Consider the following 14,121-nt stretch of genomic DNA (forward strand, 5'->3'; position numbering starts at 1 on the left):
TACAGGGCCTAGTGGCGAGCACCTACCTATGCAGCCCTTGGAGTCCTACATGATTTCATATCCAGCTGCTCCCCTCACTAACTATAAAAGTCCACGTCTTACTGTATCTATTCTTGGGCATCAATTCTCAGGCGTCATAGTGGATGGTGGGTCTGGAATCAATCTAATGCCCGAATTTACCATGTCAGCCTTAGGTCTGCAGCCTACCCGCCCTGCTCCATTCACTGTTACATTGGCAGACCAGAGGACAGTCTACCCTGTGGGCATAGTAGAGAAGGTTTCTTTGAAGGTACAAGACTTCACATTTAGCTTGGATTTTGTGGTGACCAGTCTTCCTCAGGTGGAGGGAGGATTCCCTTTGCTGATTGGTAGACCATGGTTGCGGCATACTAAGGCACTTTATGATTGGGGAAACGACGCCATGTGGATACATACTCCTGGCTCCCAAATGCAACAAACTCGGCTTGAAGGAGGGATGGATCCAGTGGCTCATCACAGCTCATTGTCAGTACAGTCCAGCCCCGACCCTAAGCAGCCCATCCCACCTGACGGGTCTGACGAGGACCTGCTACAGTGGTTGGAAGCTACCACATCGATGCCATGCTACATGGTCTCTATTCAAAACTCACCTGTGCCGTCGGTAACACTCTCTCTTCGAACTCCTCAGGAGGACACAAATGTCCAAAGTCCTACAGAGGACAGTACAACAGTCGAAGAAGTAAGTGTGTCAGCCCCAAATTCTCATGCTTCGAATGACCCACCAATGGAAGCCCTCGGTCTCGGGGAACCTATAACACATCACCGAAGGGGGAAGAAATCTCCCCTGCATGAACTCGCCAAAGATTTCCCCCCTTCCTGTAGCATCTCCCAAGTCGGACCCCCTTCAAAAGCCCTCTGTTATGTTTGGGTCTGAAGATTTACCCTTCGAGGAGCTTTCACCAAGATGGTTACAAGAAGAGTATGCGGAGTTTCCAATCGATCGAACACCTGCACATGATGTCTCGAAGCTCTAGGAGACACCTCACCTCTCATCTTCAGAATCACCCTCTCCAGCTACACCCCCTGACCCGGTTAGAGAAGTCAACCTAGGAGATCTTGATAACCCTCAGCACGTACTCTTAGCAGCTTGGTTATGGGAGCATCCCGCATTACTCAATCAGGTAGTCTCTTTCATACTCTTTTAAAGATGTTTTTGTTTGGTCCTACAAGGATTTGGAGGGGATCCCACCAGAATTGGGTGTCCACACTATCCCTCTGGTTGAAGGGGCTAAGCCTGTAAGAGGCCAAGCTTACAAGCTCAACCCGAAGTATGCTAAGGCGGTGAAGTCAGAGTTAGAAAAAATGCAAGAGGCAGGGATCATTGTACCTGTGGAGCACTTTGAGTGGTTATCACCCATGGTGATAGCACCTAAGAAGCAGTCCAACAAAATCTGTGTGTGCATAGATTACCATGCTCTGAATAACGTAACTATCCCAATTGGTTTCCCAACACCTTTCACTGAGCATGTGCTCGAAGATGTAGCATGGCATGTATTGTACAGTTTTATGGATGGGTTTAGTGGATACAATCAGTTGGGCATCCATCTAGGTGATCAGCTGAAAACGGCCTTTGTGACTCCCTGGGGTATTTTTATCTACACTAGAATGTCTTTTGGGTTGAAAAATGATCCTCCTTTCAATAGGGCAGTATATCTCATCTTTTGTCCTCTACTTACAGATCATCTTCGCATCTTCATGGACGATTTTTCGACCTTCTTAGGTGCTCAATGTTCAACCCGAGTGGAAAATCTAGAGGAACACCTCGCTCAGCTCTCTGCTGTCTTCCTCAGGTGCAGAGAGGCACGCCTAAAGCTAAATCCTAACAAATGTCATTTTTTGGTTACTGAGGGCACACTTCTAGGCTATGTGGTGTCTGCTAAAGGTTTAGCGCCTGACCCAGAGAAGATCGTGGCAACCTTAAAGTTACCACCTTCCATCAACCCAAAAGGGGTGCAGAGATTTTGTAGGCCACACAGGTTATCATCGCAGGTTTATACGCATGTATGCACAGGTGGCTCAACCCCTAACCCGCCTAACCAGTGCTGTTGTTCCCTTTCAATGGTCAAATGCAGAGGCTGAAGCTTTTGCATACCTTAAAAAACGCCTCACTGAAGCGCCTATCTTAGTAGCTCCCGACTGGTCTCTCACCTTTCATGTGCATACAGATGCCAGTCAACTGGTTGTGGGCGCGGTGCTGACTCAGCCTAGTAAGGAGTACAACCTAGATCGCCCTGTTCACTATGCCAGTCGCCTACTCACCAAGGCAGAGAGCAACTATAGCGTCACAGAAAGGGAAGGTTTAGCTATTGTGTATGCTCTGCAAAAATTTCGGCATTACTTATTAGGAGTCCACTTCACAGTTATTATTGATCACCATGTCCTACGATATCTGCTCAACAAGCCGCAGGTTGCAAGTACAGTATGGCGATGGCTACTCTTATTTCAAGAGTTTGATTTCGAAGTGGTACTCAGGCCCGGCAAATATCATCTCCTTGCCGACCACCTTTCTCGCGTTCACACTGGTGAAGAAGCAATAGGGGTTGCTGACGACTTTCACGATAGCAATCTCTTTAAGGTGGATACCACTCCGGAATGGTACGGCGATGTTTTGCATCTGCTTTCTACTAGCCTATACCCAGAGAACGCTTCTCCACTGCAGAAGAAACGCCTGTTGCTGAAGTCTAGGCCATTCACTCTGATTGGGGGCCAGCTATACAAATCAGGGCAAGACGGAGTTTTGAGGCGGTGTGTCTCCCCTCATGAAGTCGAGTACATTTTTGGAGGATGCCCACAGTGGTCCCATTGGGGGCCATTACCCTGGTCATATTACTGCACAGAAGATTCTCCAATGTGGCTTATGGTGGCCCTATATTTTTCGCGATGCAATTGCCTATGTAAAGGTATGCGATGTATGTCAACGTTGTGGCCCTAAACGAAGCAAACAATCAAACCATCCTCTACAGGCCTCTATGGCATGGGAACCCTTTGAGAGATGGGGCATAGATTTTGTAGGTCCAATTACTCCCTTTGCCCAACCCGGCAATCAAAAGTATCTCTTGGTGGCTACAGACTACGCAACAAAGTGGGCAGAGGTACTAGCAACAACGGACTGCACTGGCACTACGGTAGCCAAGTTTCTCTACGAAAATATTTTGTGCAGGTTTGGATGTCCCTTGGAAATCACCAGTGACAGGGGTAGTCACTTTGTGAATGAAACAATCTCTACCTTGCTTGCCAACTACAACATTTTTCACCGAAAATCTTGTTCCTATTACCCTAGAGCAAACGGACAGGCAGAGAGCACTAATAAGGTTCTGATAGCACTCCTGCGGAAAGCATGTCATCTTCATCCCTCGACTTGGGCTCAAGCTATCCACGGTACACTTTGGGCATATCGAACTTCTTTCAAAGCCACAACCAATCACACCTCGTTTCAATTGGCTTTCGGTTTGGAAGCGATAACACCTTTCGAATTCAACTCAGGATCTCCGCGGGTGGGCAGTCTTCGTGCCGATGGAGATTTGGGGTCAGCATTTGTCTTCGTCTTTTCCTTTTGGATGAAAGCCGAAGTTTGGCTTCACTGGCTCTAGAAGCAGAGCGACTTCGTCGTAAAGCCTGGCATGATCGCCATCTCAGAAAGCCGCAAATAACGCAAGGAGCACTGGTGCTACTTTATCAAGCCAAGTTTCTAAAAAAAGCAAAGGGCCTAGCCCTCGCCACTCGCCCTCGCCCCTAGCCCCTAGTCCCTCGCCCCTCGCCCTTCCTATTTCCTCGCCCCTCGTCCCTAGCCCCTAGACCTAGCCCTCGCCTCTCACCCTAACCTTGTCCCCTCGTCCTAGCCCTTCCCAGCGCCCCTAGTCCCTCGCCCCTCGCCCTTCCTATTTCCTCGCCCCTCGCCCCTAGCCCCTAGACCTAGCCCTCGCCTCTCACCCTAACCCTGTCCCCTTGTCCTAGCCCTTCCCAGCGCCCTCGCCCCTTGAACTCCAATTCCCTCACCTTCAGCACCCTCGCGCCCGCTAGTGCTTTCTTTCGAAAAACAAAAATAAAAAGCAATCATAAATCAAAGGCGTCACTTATCCTGCGAAAAGCACTTCCCAGCAAGGGCGTTATTTTACCTGCGAAAAGCAGAGAGCGTTTATTATAGCTTTGGTACTCCATTCAGTCAGTCATCCAGTACAGAAATTGGTCTCGCCCTTGCTCCTGCTACAGTGAGACTCATCAATCAGTTGAAGATTCTCGAGCACAATTTATCAAGTTGGTTCGGACTCGGAATAGAGAAAAGCATCTCCAGTCCGCGAAAGAGTCCTCTGCCTCTGGGGATAGCTCTGACAGTAAATCAGATTACACTCCTAGTTCAGAGCAGCTTTCAGAGGAATCTTCAGAGGAAGATTCACCCCAATCAGTCACTGCTGACAGGGTCACCACTCTCCAGGTGCCTCGCCCGTCCGGTGCCTCTCCAAGGTACCTTTACTAATGATATATCATTTACAAGCGTCGAATCTGGCACTCAAGGATGTGTTCTCTCAGCAGCAAATGATACACTTGGGTCTTCAAAATTTGGCTCAGGCCGATTTGTCCTGCAATATCTCTACTGCCAAGCTAAGTCTCCTCTTGCTCACTTTTCCAAAGCTGAATGGTACTACACTTAACAGTGGAGGATGTCAGACAGTCCATGGGAATATTGACTGTGCTGGCACCTCTGCCCGCAACCAAAACCTTCTCGAATCTCTAACCAGAAGAAACTGCCAATGCTTGTCAGGAACTTTTCCTGGACTCCCATCCAGACTATCACAAGAGTCAGCAGCTGTATTCAGTGTTACAGTATTATTTTTTACTGCGCGCACCGGAAATAACAGGGGTTCCATCTTCTCCAGGTTCTCCAGCAATAGGCGATGCCTTTTTTTGTCTCTATCACTGCCTACCATATCCATTTCATCATCTGCTGTTTAAAGCGCTACAGGACAGGGAAAAGCGTTTTCGGACTCAGCGTAAAGGGAAGGCGGAAAGGTTCAATTGCTATGCAACCCCTATTATGTATTGGGTAGTGCAGATTATGCAGCAAAAGGCAGATACAACAGCTGTTCTCACCCTTCAAGATGATCCAAAAGACCAAGACCGTTTCAAAATGGCCAAAGGGAAAGGCATCTTGCGCAAGAGGGCAAAGGTACAAAAAGATTCGTCTGACCAGCTAGCAACACTACCCTTCTCCGAATCACACGTCAAAATCTGTGACGTCCATACTACAACACCAACAGTCCGTATGTCTACTTCTGTGGCCACCTCAACTTTCACACCACCTCTTGTGAGTAGTGTTGCAGTCACTAAAAACACAACCTCCAGTTGTGTCGCCAGCACCACGTACTACTCTTAGTGCAAGGGCACCAAGGGGTACTGCAGGGGCATCTAGCTCTGGGACACCTACATTTGTACGCAGTGGCTTGGTATGCCAGAAGGTCAAGTTTGACAGGCATAAAGCACAGGGATTGTTACAGTGTTTGCCCATTCCCACCCACCCCTGGGAATGTATCGCTATGGATTTAATTTTTGATCTCCCGCAGACACAAAGCGGGCACGATGGTATCTGGACTATAATTGACAAATTTAGCAAGCAAGCTCATTTCATTCCAGTGAAGAAGACAGTCAAGCCGGATCACTTAGCGAGACTGTTCATTGCCCAGACATTCAGATTACATGGCATGCCTGAGACAATTGTCTTTGACAGAGATCCCTGATTCACAAGTTTGTTTTGGAAGGCTATTTGGAAGAACATTGGCACACGGTTGCAGTTCTCGTCATCTTTCCACCCGCAGACAGATGGGCAATCTGAGATTGCAAATTCAGTCGTACTGGGTTTATTGAAGTCTTACATCTTGGATCAGAAGACTCAATGGGAAAAGTATTTGCCCTTGGTGGAATTCACCTACAATAACACAATTCACTCTTCGACGGGGAAGGAGCCATTTGAGATTATTGAAGGTGCTCCAAAGGTTCCACCCTTCTTAAGCACAAAAGATAAGATTTTTGAAGCCAACCAGTATACGGGGGACTTGGACACAGCTTTTGCCAAAGTCCCGGAGGCTTTACAGAAATCTCAATAAAGACACAAAAAGGCAGCAGATAAAAAAGGCTCTTACGTTTTGAGAAGGCATGCCTGAGAAAGAAAAAGGTAAAGGAGCGGCTTTTTCCAAAGCTTGACATGAGATACTATGGAGTCTAGACCTTTCCAAATAAAAGCAAAGATAAATGTTGTCTCCTTTAGACTGAAGCTGCCGGATACTTGGAGGATTCACAATGCTTTTCATGTGAATCTCCTGAAGCCTTTTAAAGGCGATGTGCCCGATGATGGGGAGCCAGATGAGCAACCGGAAGTGGAGGAAAACGAGGAGATACTCGTTCCAGGACAGATATTGGCACATAAAGATAGAAAGATAAAAGGTAAGCGATAAGGCGAAACTATCCCGCATTGGATGCGAAGTGGATGGAGGAGGAGGACCTAGCAGATACTCCTCAGATTGTGAATCTTTACCTTGAAGCATTCGTTTTAGCATAGTCTACTCTGATAGAACCCCGACTTCAGCTTGGGCGGAATTGGTGCAGCGGACTTGCACAGGAGGAGAGTCACTCCTCTCCTTGTCAACAGATTGCCCCGATTTTTGATAATAGAGTCACTGATGTCTCTATTGGGTTTCAGGATACTGTGGGCTGACAGTATTCTGTTGTAATGACTTTAAGACTTGGAATTCCGGATAATATGATACTGACTTGTACTTGACTTGTTTAAGTGCAGGAACTGATAGACGAAATGACTGCAACATTTCGGTCTGATAAATCTCTATAGACATGATTGCAATAAGGATTAGTTAATCGGGCATCTCTGAGGTCCCGACTGGCTCTAGATGCGATTGCTAAATACGTTGCCGATTAATCATGGTCCGAGATTGGAATGATTGCTGAATGTGATTTGTCCTATGATGTGACTGTCGATTGGTATATGTGCTAGATGTGTTGTTCCTAGTGCGTCGGTACTAACAGTTAGTGTCTGCTAAGACAGTTTATGGTCTCTGTCTGTTTTGTAGACATAATCGAGGGCGATTACAATGCGTTCAAGAGGGGGGTATGTCACAAATGGGTGACGTGGCATGGCCCTAGACATGGGGCAGCAAAGTACACCCCCCCCCCCCCCCGGGTTGGCTGGCCCGTGAAATGCGGAGGCAAGCTGACGTGGCAGCAGCGGAAAACATAGAAGCTGTGACACGTGGCAGCTTTACGGCAGCTCCGTGAATTGCGGCACAAAAACCGGAAGGCTATACGAAATTTTGCTTTAGCGCTGGGGGCTGAAATTGGTAGCTTTTGGCTCACGTGCTTTATTTTTAGAAGCTTTTGGGGCTCTACTTCTGGGCATCCCTTGTAACCTTTAAATACGTGGCCAGGGCCCTCACAACTCAGAGCATCTGGACGCATAGTCTAAGAGTGAGAACCCTCCCACTCTCTTGTACTTTGAACACAGATTAATACAAAAAGAAATACCGAAAGGGGCACCAATCTTTGGGGCCAACATCTCTAAGCACGAAACTTCGCCGGGCCATGTCGAATCAATTGTGAATTGTGAATTGTTTTGAAGTGAATCTTTGTTGTGTTGTGGTAGAATCTTGACTTGGAGTGTCCAAGTTTGTTACAGGGAGCCAAATGAGCAACCCGAAGTGGAAGAGAGCGAGAAATTTTGGCGCACAAGGAAAGAAAAGTGAAAGGTAAAGTGATTCGGTGATTCTTAGCTAAATTCAAGAACTATCCGGCATTAGATGCGAAGTGGATGGAGGAGGAGGACCTAAAAGATACTCCTCAAATTTTGGAACTGTAATCTTGAAGCATTCAGCTTAGCTGCGTCTACTCCGAAAGAACCGATATAGACTCTAGCGTGGCAGCACACTCAGCTCCAGCGCAGAACTCACGGGTACAATGGGGGTGTCGAGGCTCAGATGTGCAGGGAGGGTGCAGACATGCTAAAATAGACTCGCTACCCTAGACTACGACGTTGGATCATATATGAAGAAGATGATAATCCTGACTTAACAGCTACTACTCATGTCTAACCATAAAGAGCCACCAATGGCTCATAAATGTCAGCCATCTAAGTCTATCTCCAGACTGAGTGGTGGTGGTGACCTGGCCACGATGTCCACTAGACCACCGTCGTATCCCTGCCACGTGTCATTGCCCTGCCTAGAGAATCCCTCCAATGTGAACCAGACCAGACCAACTGTACTAACTGTGTGTCCTGTGAAAGTGACTTTGTAGCCTACTACGTCTTCTCTGTTGAGGCCACGACCCCTGCAGAGGGATACAAATCTCCTAGCATGGTCGTCTGCATCCTCTGTGGAGAGTCCTTTGAAAGTCGAAAACTTTCCATGGCTGTCCGCTCACGAGCTTGTTGCTCAAGAGCTTGCTGTAACACAGTTGGTGGGAAGTGTACTAGGAAGGTAACAGGGGTGGTGAGAAGCTGGTGGAGGGAGTTGAAGTAGATGCTTGAGAATGTAGGGGTAACAGGGCTGGGGGACTTCTACTCGGCACAAAAGGCTGGTGCTTTCTGTGGCAGTACTTCAGAGGGCTCCCTAGTGGGCTTTGTCGATCTTTAGACTACCTTGTATGTGTCATCCAGTAGTACCAAGGCCACCCAAGCTCTGAGTGCGAAGACCCTGGAACTTTCTGGATAGTCTAGCCCCACTGGACCAGACTCGACTAGACTACGCTAGACTCGGCTAGACCACTCGAGCTAGACTCAGGCCAGAGAGACTAGACCAGCTAGATAAAGCTGGATGGACTAAGCCAAGCTTGACAAGGGCGAAGGTGGACTAGAACACGCTGGACCACACCAGCAGACTTAGACCAGGCAAGGGGCTGAACCAGCTAGCTCCTCGAGCGTGTATGCTTAGTGGAGTGAGACTTCAGTTGAGGTCCCAGCGGTGTGCAAAAAATGAGAGCAGCTATAGCAGAAAAAGTGTGTCGTGCTCTCTACTGTGGGTGCTCCTCAGTGAAATATTCCTGAAACCTCATTCCAACAGAAGGAAAACACAACAGAGCAATGGGACGAGAAACTCAAAGACAACAACAACAAACTCACAAGTCAATGGAACTCAGCTAACACATGGAACCACTATTGGCAGTACACTCAGCTCCAAGCCAAAGACTCTCTGGTACAATGGGGGTGTTAAGGCTCCAATGTGCAAGGAGAGTGCTGATATCTGGTGCTAGACCCAAGATACAAGACTCAAGACCTAGACCATAGAAAGTAGATGGATGCTTCTAAAGACTAGAACCAACTACGCATATATACAATCATAAAGAGCCACCAACGGCTAGCAAAATATCCTTGACAGGCCAGCTACCGTTTTCTCCAAACTGTGGTGGTGGTGAACTTGCTACGGTGTCTACTCAACCACCACCTGTGTGTCTGCACGTGTCACTACCCAGGCAAGAGTCCACCCAGTGTGAACCCAAGATCAACTGTAATTGCCAGTCCAGTGCAAGTGACACTGTAGCCCTGCTACACCCAGCTAGATAGAAAGCTCAAAGTGATCCTACTTAGCAGGAAAAACATGTTATGAATTTGACTCAATGAGTGTGGACTACAATGATTGTAGACTCAATGGACAATCTAGGGCTAGCTGCGCTTCAACATGTTTGCAAACTTGTCATCAACAGAAAAGTTAGTCAAGGCAAGAAAGATTTGACCTTCGACGTGGAAAGATGGTTTGTTACTTTCGAGGGCATTTCAATCTTTGGATTAAGTTTGTAAACGTCTCTCTCTCAAAACGATTTCTCCTCAACTAGCATCTTTCCTACCTTTCTTCATACATAGTTACCATAAACTCCTTGAAACTCCACTCTTTTCCCCTTTCCCCATTCCAAATACTGTTGCTGCTTGCCATTCCCTTTCCGTTTGCCTAGATTCCTATAGTTACCCAAGACTTCAACTTTTGTCCATTTTACTGTTTCTATTTTTGTGTGCAATTCGTATTTCCCATTACTAACATCTTCTTATTAGAAAAAATCAATAGAACCCCCTGACAGCAATGCACTTAACAGACCTTTGAACTGCCTCAACAGATAATCATTGTTGAGCATGTTCAAAGGCTTCTATCAAATCCACCATTTGGACAAACTTTCAATACTGTGGTTATCTCCTGCCCTTCATGTCAATTCGAAATTTAGTTTGGGCCCAGGTGACAGACCTTGTTAGACAAAAGAAATGCAGGCCAAACAATAGCTTCTGATGAAGGGCTTGGAGAGCACGGAACAAGTAAAAGATCTTTCTGTATATTGTCTAAAAGATCTTCATTGCGCAAATTGTTGACCACCTCATTCCATAGTCGAGCAAATCGCAAAAATATGATTCCATTCTCAGGAGCAGCCTGATTTGTCATTATTGGAAAAAGGGTTTTACTTGGGTTAGAATATAGAGAACATGTTCCTACTCATAATGATTATGAAGCCAACCTTTGCAAAGGTAGACCTAAAGGAGAATGACTTTGAACGAGTCCCTTCAGCAGCCAAATGCACCAACTTAGCATCAAATGCTCCAGGGAGAGAGTGGAAGCGAGCCCTTAGCATTTCTAAACTTCGAATCTACCAAAATAATATAGTATTACGGTCAGAAAACTTCCAATTATGGAAAACATCACACAATGCCCACAAAAGTGTATACCTCACCAAGACGTGAAAAAGCTCCATTGATTGCCCCAAAAATAGCTGACCAAAATGAATACCAAATTTGTGTGTCCATGAAATAAACCTGTCATTATGTGATGCTCAATAGAGAGGACAGGAAAATTTGCAGTATGAGTGCAGCAACAGAATTGAGTATAGCATCAGAATGCTTACCAATACGATGGGAGTCCATATTGCAAGTACTACACCCCAGTTTCCTCTCTCTACAAAAGAAAATCCATCAAATGGACATCCATATCTTTTAGAAGCAGGCCTTAAAAATTTAACTTCTAACACGAACAACAATATAGTGCATGTGAAAACTATATAGTGAAGTAATCATGACACTAAAAATGAATGGAAGAACTAAGGCAGTTGCAGTACAGTTCATAACTTCCAACTATCTGTTTTGAACTCCAAACTGTACAAACTGGAGCAATTTAGATGAAGTTTTTCAGATATACGCTGAGCAGAAGGAAGAAAAAGAGGGGCATTAGCTCTCAAAAAATTTATGCTCTTTTTTGTCAATTATGGAGAGAGAGTGCAGCATTCAAATTGAGGCTAACGGTTAGAAAATTTCTGGTAGAAATGACTGTTAAACCTTGACTGAAGAAACTGATATAAAAAGGCACTGCATATGAGAAGTTACCCCTGAATGCCATACAAAAAACTGAAGGATTTAAAGATAGAAGGGCCTCAAAGCTGTTGGCTGAGGCAATCTAGTTTTTTCAAAACCACTCCCCTAGATGCCACTGTTTTGAAGCCAACTGAATTTGTCAAAACAACTCCCCTGTATCCCACTGTTCTGCGCTAGGGGATTCCTCTCACAGCTGCTTGTTCCCTTGCACTTGCTATCGACGAGTGATCTAAATCAAACCTCCATGGCCAGGCGAGGGCACTCGAGCCTTGCATCCACTTTCTTAGAGTACTTCTAATCATCCTTATTGTTATGTAACCCCACTTAGTGGCTAGCTTTACAGTTTAACTCTGCATTATGATTATATCTATATTGGAATTTATTGGCGCCCCCGAGATTATGCCATGTTTTTTCATTAACCATCTTTGCTCCAGCTTTGTGTGGGCATAGCTGGTACTATGATCCCTGCAACCCTATTTTGCCTCAAAAGAGTATGGTAGTTTCAACAATCATCGAGTCTACAGTTGCTCACGCTTGACTTTACACTGTTTTTTTCCACTTCATGTTAAAGTTTCACTATTTCTATTTCAATTCAGTTGTTATTTCACTATTGCAATTTTGATTCGGTTGGCATATTAGTTGATGTATCATGTTTCATCTGAGTGATATTTCGTGCACATCTTTAGACATGGGGAGCACCGTCTTACCTTTTATTCCATGTACGGAAGGAGACTTGCCATAGCTAGCTCTTGTGTTGCTAACCTTGGATTAACATTTTATGGGTTGAGCATCTCCATGGGTGTACACTCTACAACATAGGCGATACATCCCCTTTTTCTTTTGGCACTGTTGCAAGAGCAATTGCCTAAAAGCTCGGTGGTTGGATCTAGTACCTCTCTCAACGCCTCTTGTTTATGTCGGGATATAAAGCTCTATGCCCGGCTGACTGTTGCTGCACATCATTCATCATTGGTGCGTTTGAACTATTACACGGATCTTTGCCAGTGATACAACCGCTGGACTACACCAATTCGGTCTACCTACCAAGAGTGATGGCATACTCTTTTGCCACTCACTCACTAGCGGCTACTCACTATGACCACATGTACATAAGTCTTTTCATGTTCTGTCACTTATGCTTTGAAAGAAGGCCATGAAAGAAGGCCTACGCTATGGATGTCTGGGACAATATAAATTCAAGGATTGCCCAAAGAAATCCAAGATGCATGCAGCTAATTTGGTTCTTAATCTATTGATGAGGAAGAAGAACAAGAGGGAGAGGATTCTGTGTTTGATCCAGATTCTCCCCAACGTATCCTGGCAGTTACTGTTGCCAAGAAGGTAACAAATTTACGAGACGTAGTGCTGTCACCTGGTGCACAGAAAGGATTTCAGTTTCCAGAAACTGCACTGATGGTGATGCATGGGATTATCCAGATCTAAGATCGACGAGTAGTTGATCTACCTCTCACGATTTTAGTCCTATGAGGAGAAATTCGATATTGAGATCACTCGCCTAGCACGTTTTGACGTGGTCCTAGGTAGTCAATGGCATGCTAGGAAGAGGCCACTCATAGACTTTTCAACTCATGTCTAACAATTTGAGTTTGATGGCAAAAGGGTGCTGATTCGCAAAGAGCCTTATTTTCCAGAGGCAAATCTTCTCAAGGGCACAAAGATGCTCAAAATTGAATGTAACTATATTTATTTAAGTTATATTTCCAATATTTTTTGTGTACCTCCTAAGGTGGACATGACACAAAGTGGAAGTAAAATAAAATCTTCTCATGATCTTTAGAGAAGATACGAACAAAATTTCCTGATGTTTTTAAATCTAAATTATCTTGTCGTTTACCTCGGCACAGGAATGTGGAGCACAAGATAGAAATTGTACCAGGGGCATTTCCAATCAATAGGCCACCATTTACCATGAGTCTGAACGAGGAGAACGAGGTCAAGAAACCCCCCTCCCCCCGAAAAGAAAATCTTTCCATTATAGAATCACCTCAAGGGCACAAACCCTAAGGTAAAATCACATCAAAATAATACAACAAAGAAACACCATAAATGATATCTAAACGACCTCTAGGCTTAGAGGTCTTCAAAGCTTTCTCCTCTTCAGTAGACTTCTTAGAAATTTCTGCCAAAGAAGGGAAATGCCGCTAATAAGCTGAATTTATACCTTCAGAATTACTGCTGATGTCCAAATCAGTGCCTTGAGGATCAGGTGTGGATCATGTAGAGGTGTCTAAGAAGTATCTAAAGAGGGAAGAAAAACAGGAACTCTGAGTCTATACACAAGCTTTGGATGCTCTATTCTCCGGGCTCATCGTCTTCTTTTCTTCGCTTCCTTCCTCCCTTTTTCTACTTCACTTCTTTTCCTTACACTAATACCTTTCAATCCCCCATTTGCCATGAAGTGCCTCTTGTTCTAATGCGTGCTACCTCTCATCAGTAGATATTCTACGACGGGTAGAAACTACAGCAACATTTCCCTTCTTGCCACAAATAAAGAAGTGGCCAGGAAGACCAATGAAGAATACTCTCTGCAAGATTTCTCTCCATGGATAGTCGGGAGAGAAATGAATTGTGGAGGATTCTTCACTTAGGATGGGTAAAAAACCATCCTAATGGAGATTGTATGATCCTCATCTTTGGGACTCACAACATCACCAACCACAAAGCCCATACGTCTCCCAATTTCATCTATATGTGAAGCATATTATGGAAGAAGATTTGGA

At 45.3% G+C, this 14,121-nt stretch overlaps 1 protein-coding gene across 2 annotated transcripts in view; it reads right to left on the bottom strand.

The window, feature by feature from the left end:
• Window positions 1–14,121, bottom strand: part of LOC147444499 (callose synthase 3-like) — a 283,316-nt gene that overhangs the window by 157,695 nt on the left and 111,500 nt on the right. For both annotated transcript variants that reach the window (XM_086527094.1, XM_086527095.1), the window contains 4 exons: window positions 10,918–10,967; window positions 10,742–10,828; window positions 10,534–10,662; window positions 10,269–10,448 (listed from right to left, as the gene is read on the bottom strand). In XM_086527094.1, the coding sequence (XP_086383220.1) occupies window positions 10,269–10,448; window positions 10,534–10,662; window positions 10,742–10,828; window positions 10,918–10,967 (446 nt within the window). The remainder of the gene's footprint in view (window positions 1–10,268; window positions 10,449–10,533; window positions 10,663–10,741; window positions 10,829–10,917; window positions 10,968–14,121) is intronic.

This window comes from Adiantum capillus-veneris, chromosome 13 (assembly GCF_014529385.1).
Source record: "Adiantum capillus-veneris isolate H3 chromosome 13, ASM1452938v2, whole genome shotgun sequence".
Taxonomy (NCBI): Eukaryota; Viridiplantae; Streptophyta; class Polypodiopsida; order Polypodiales; family Pteridaceae; genus Adiantum; species Adiantum capillus-veneris.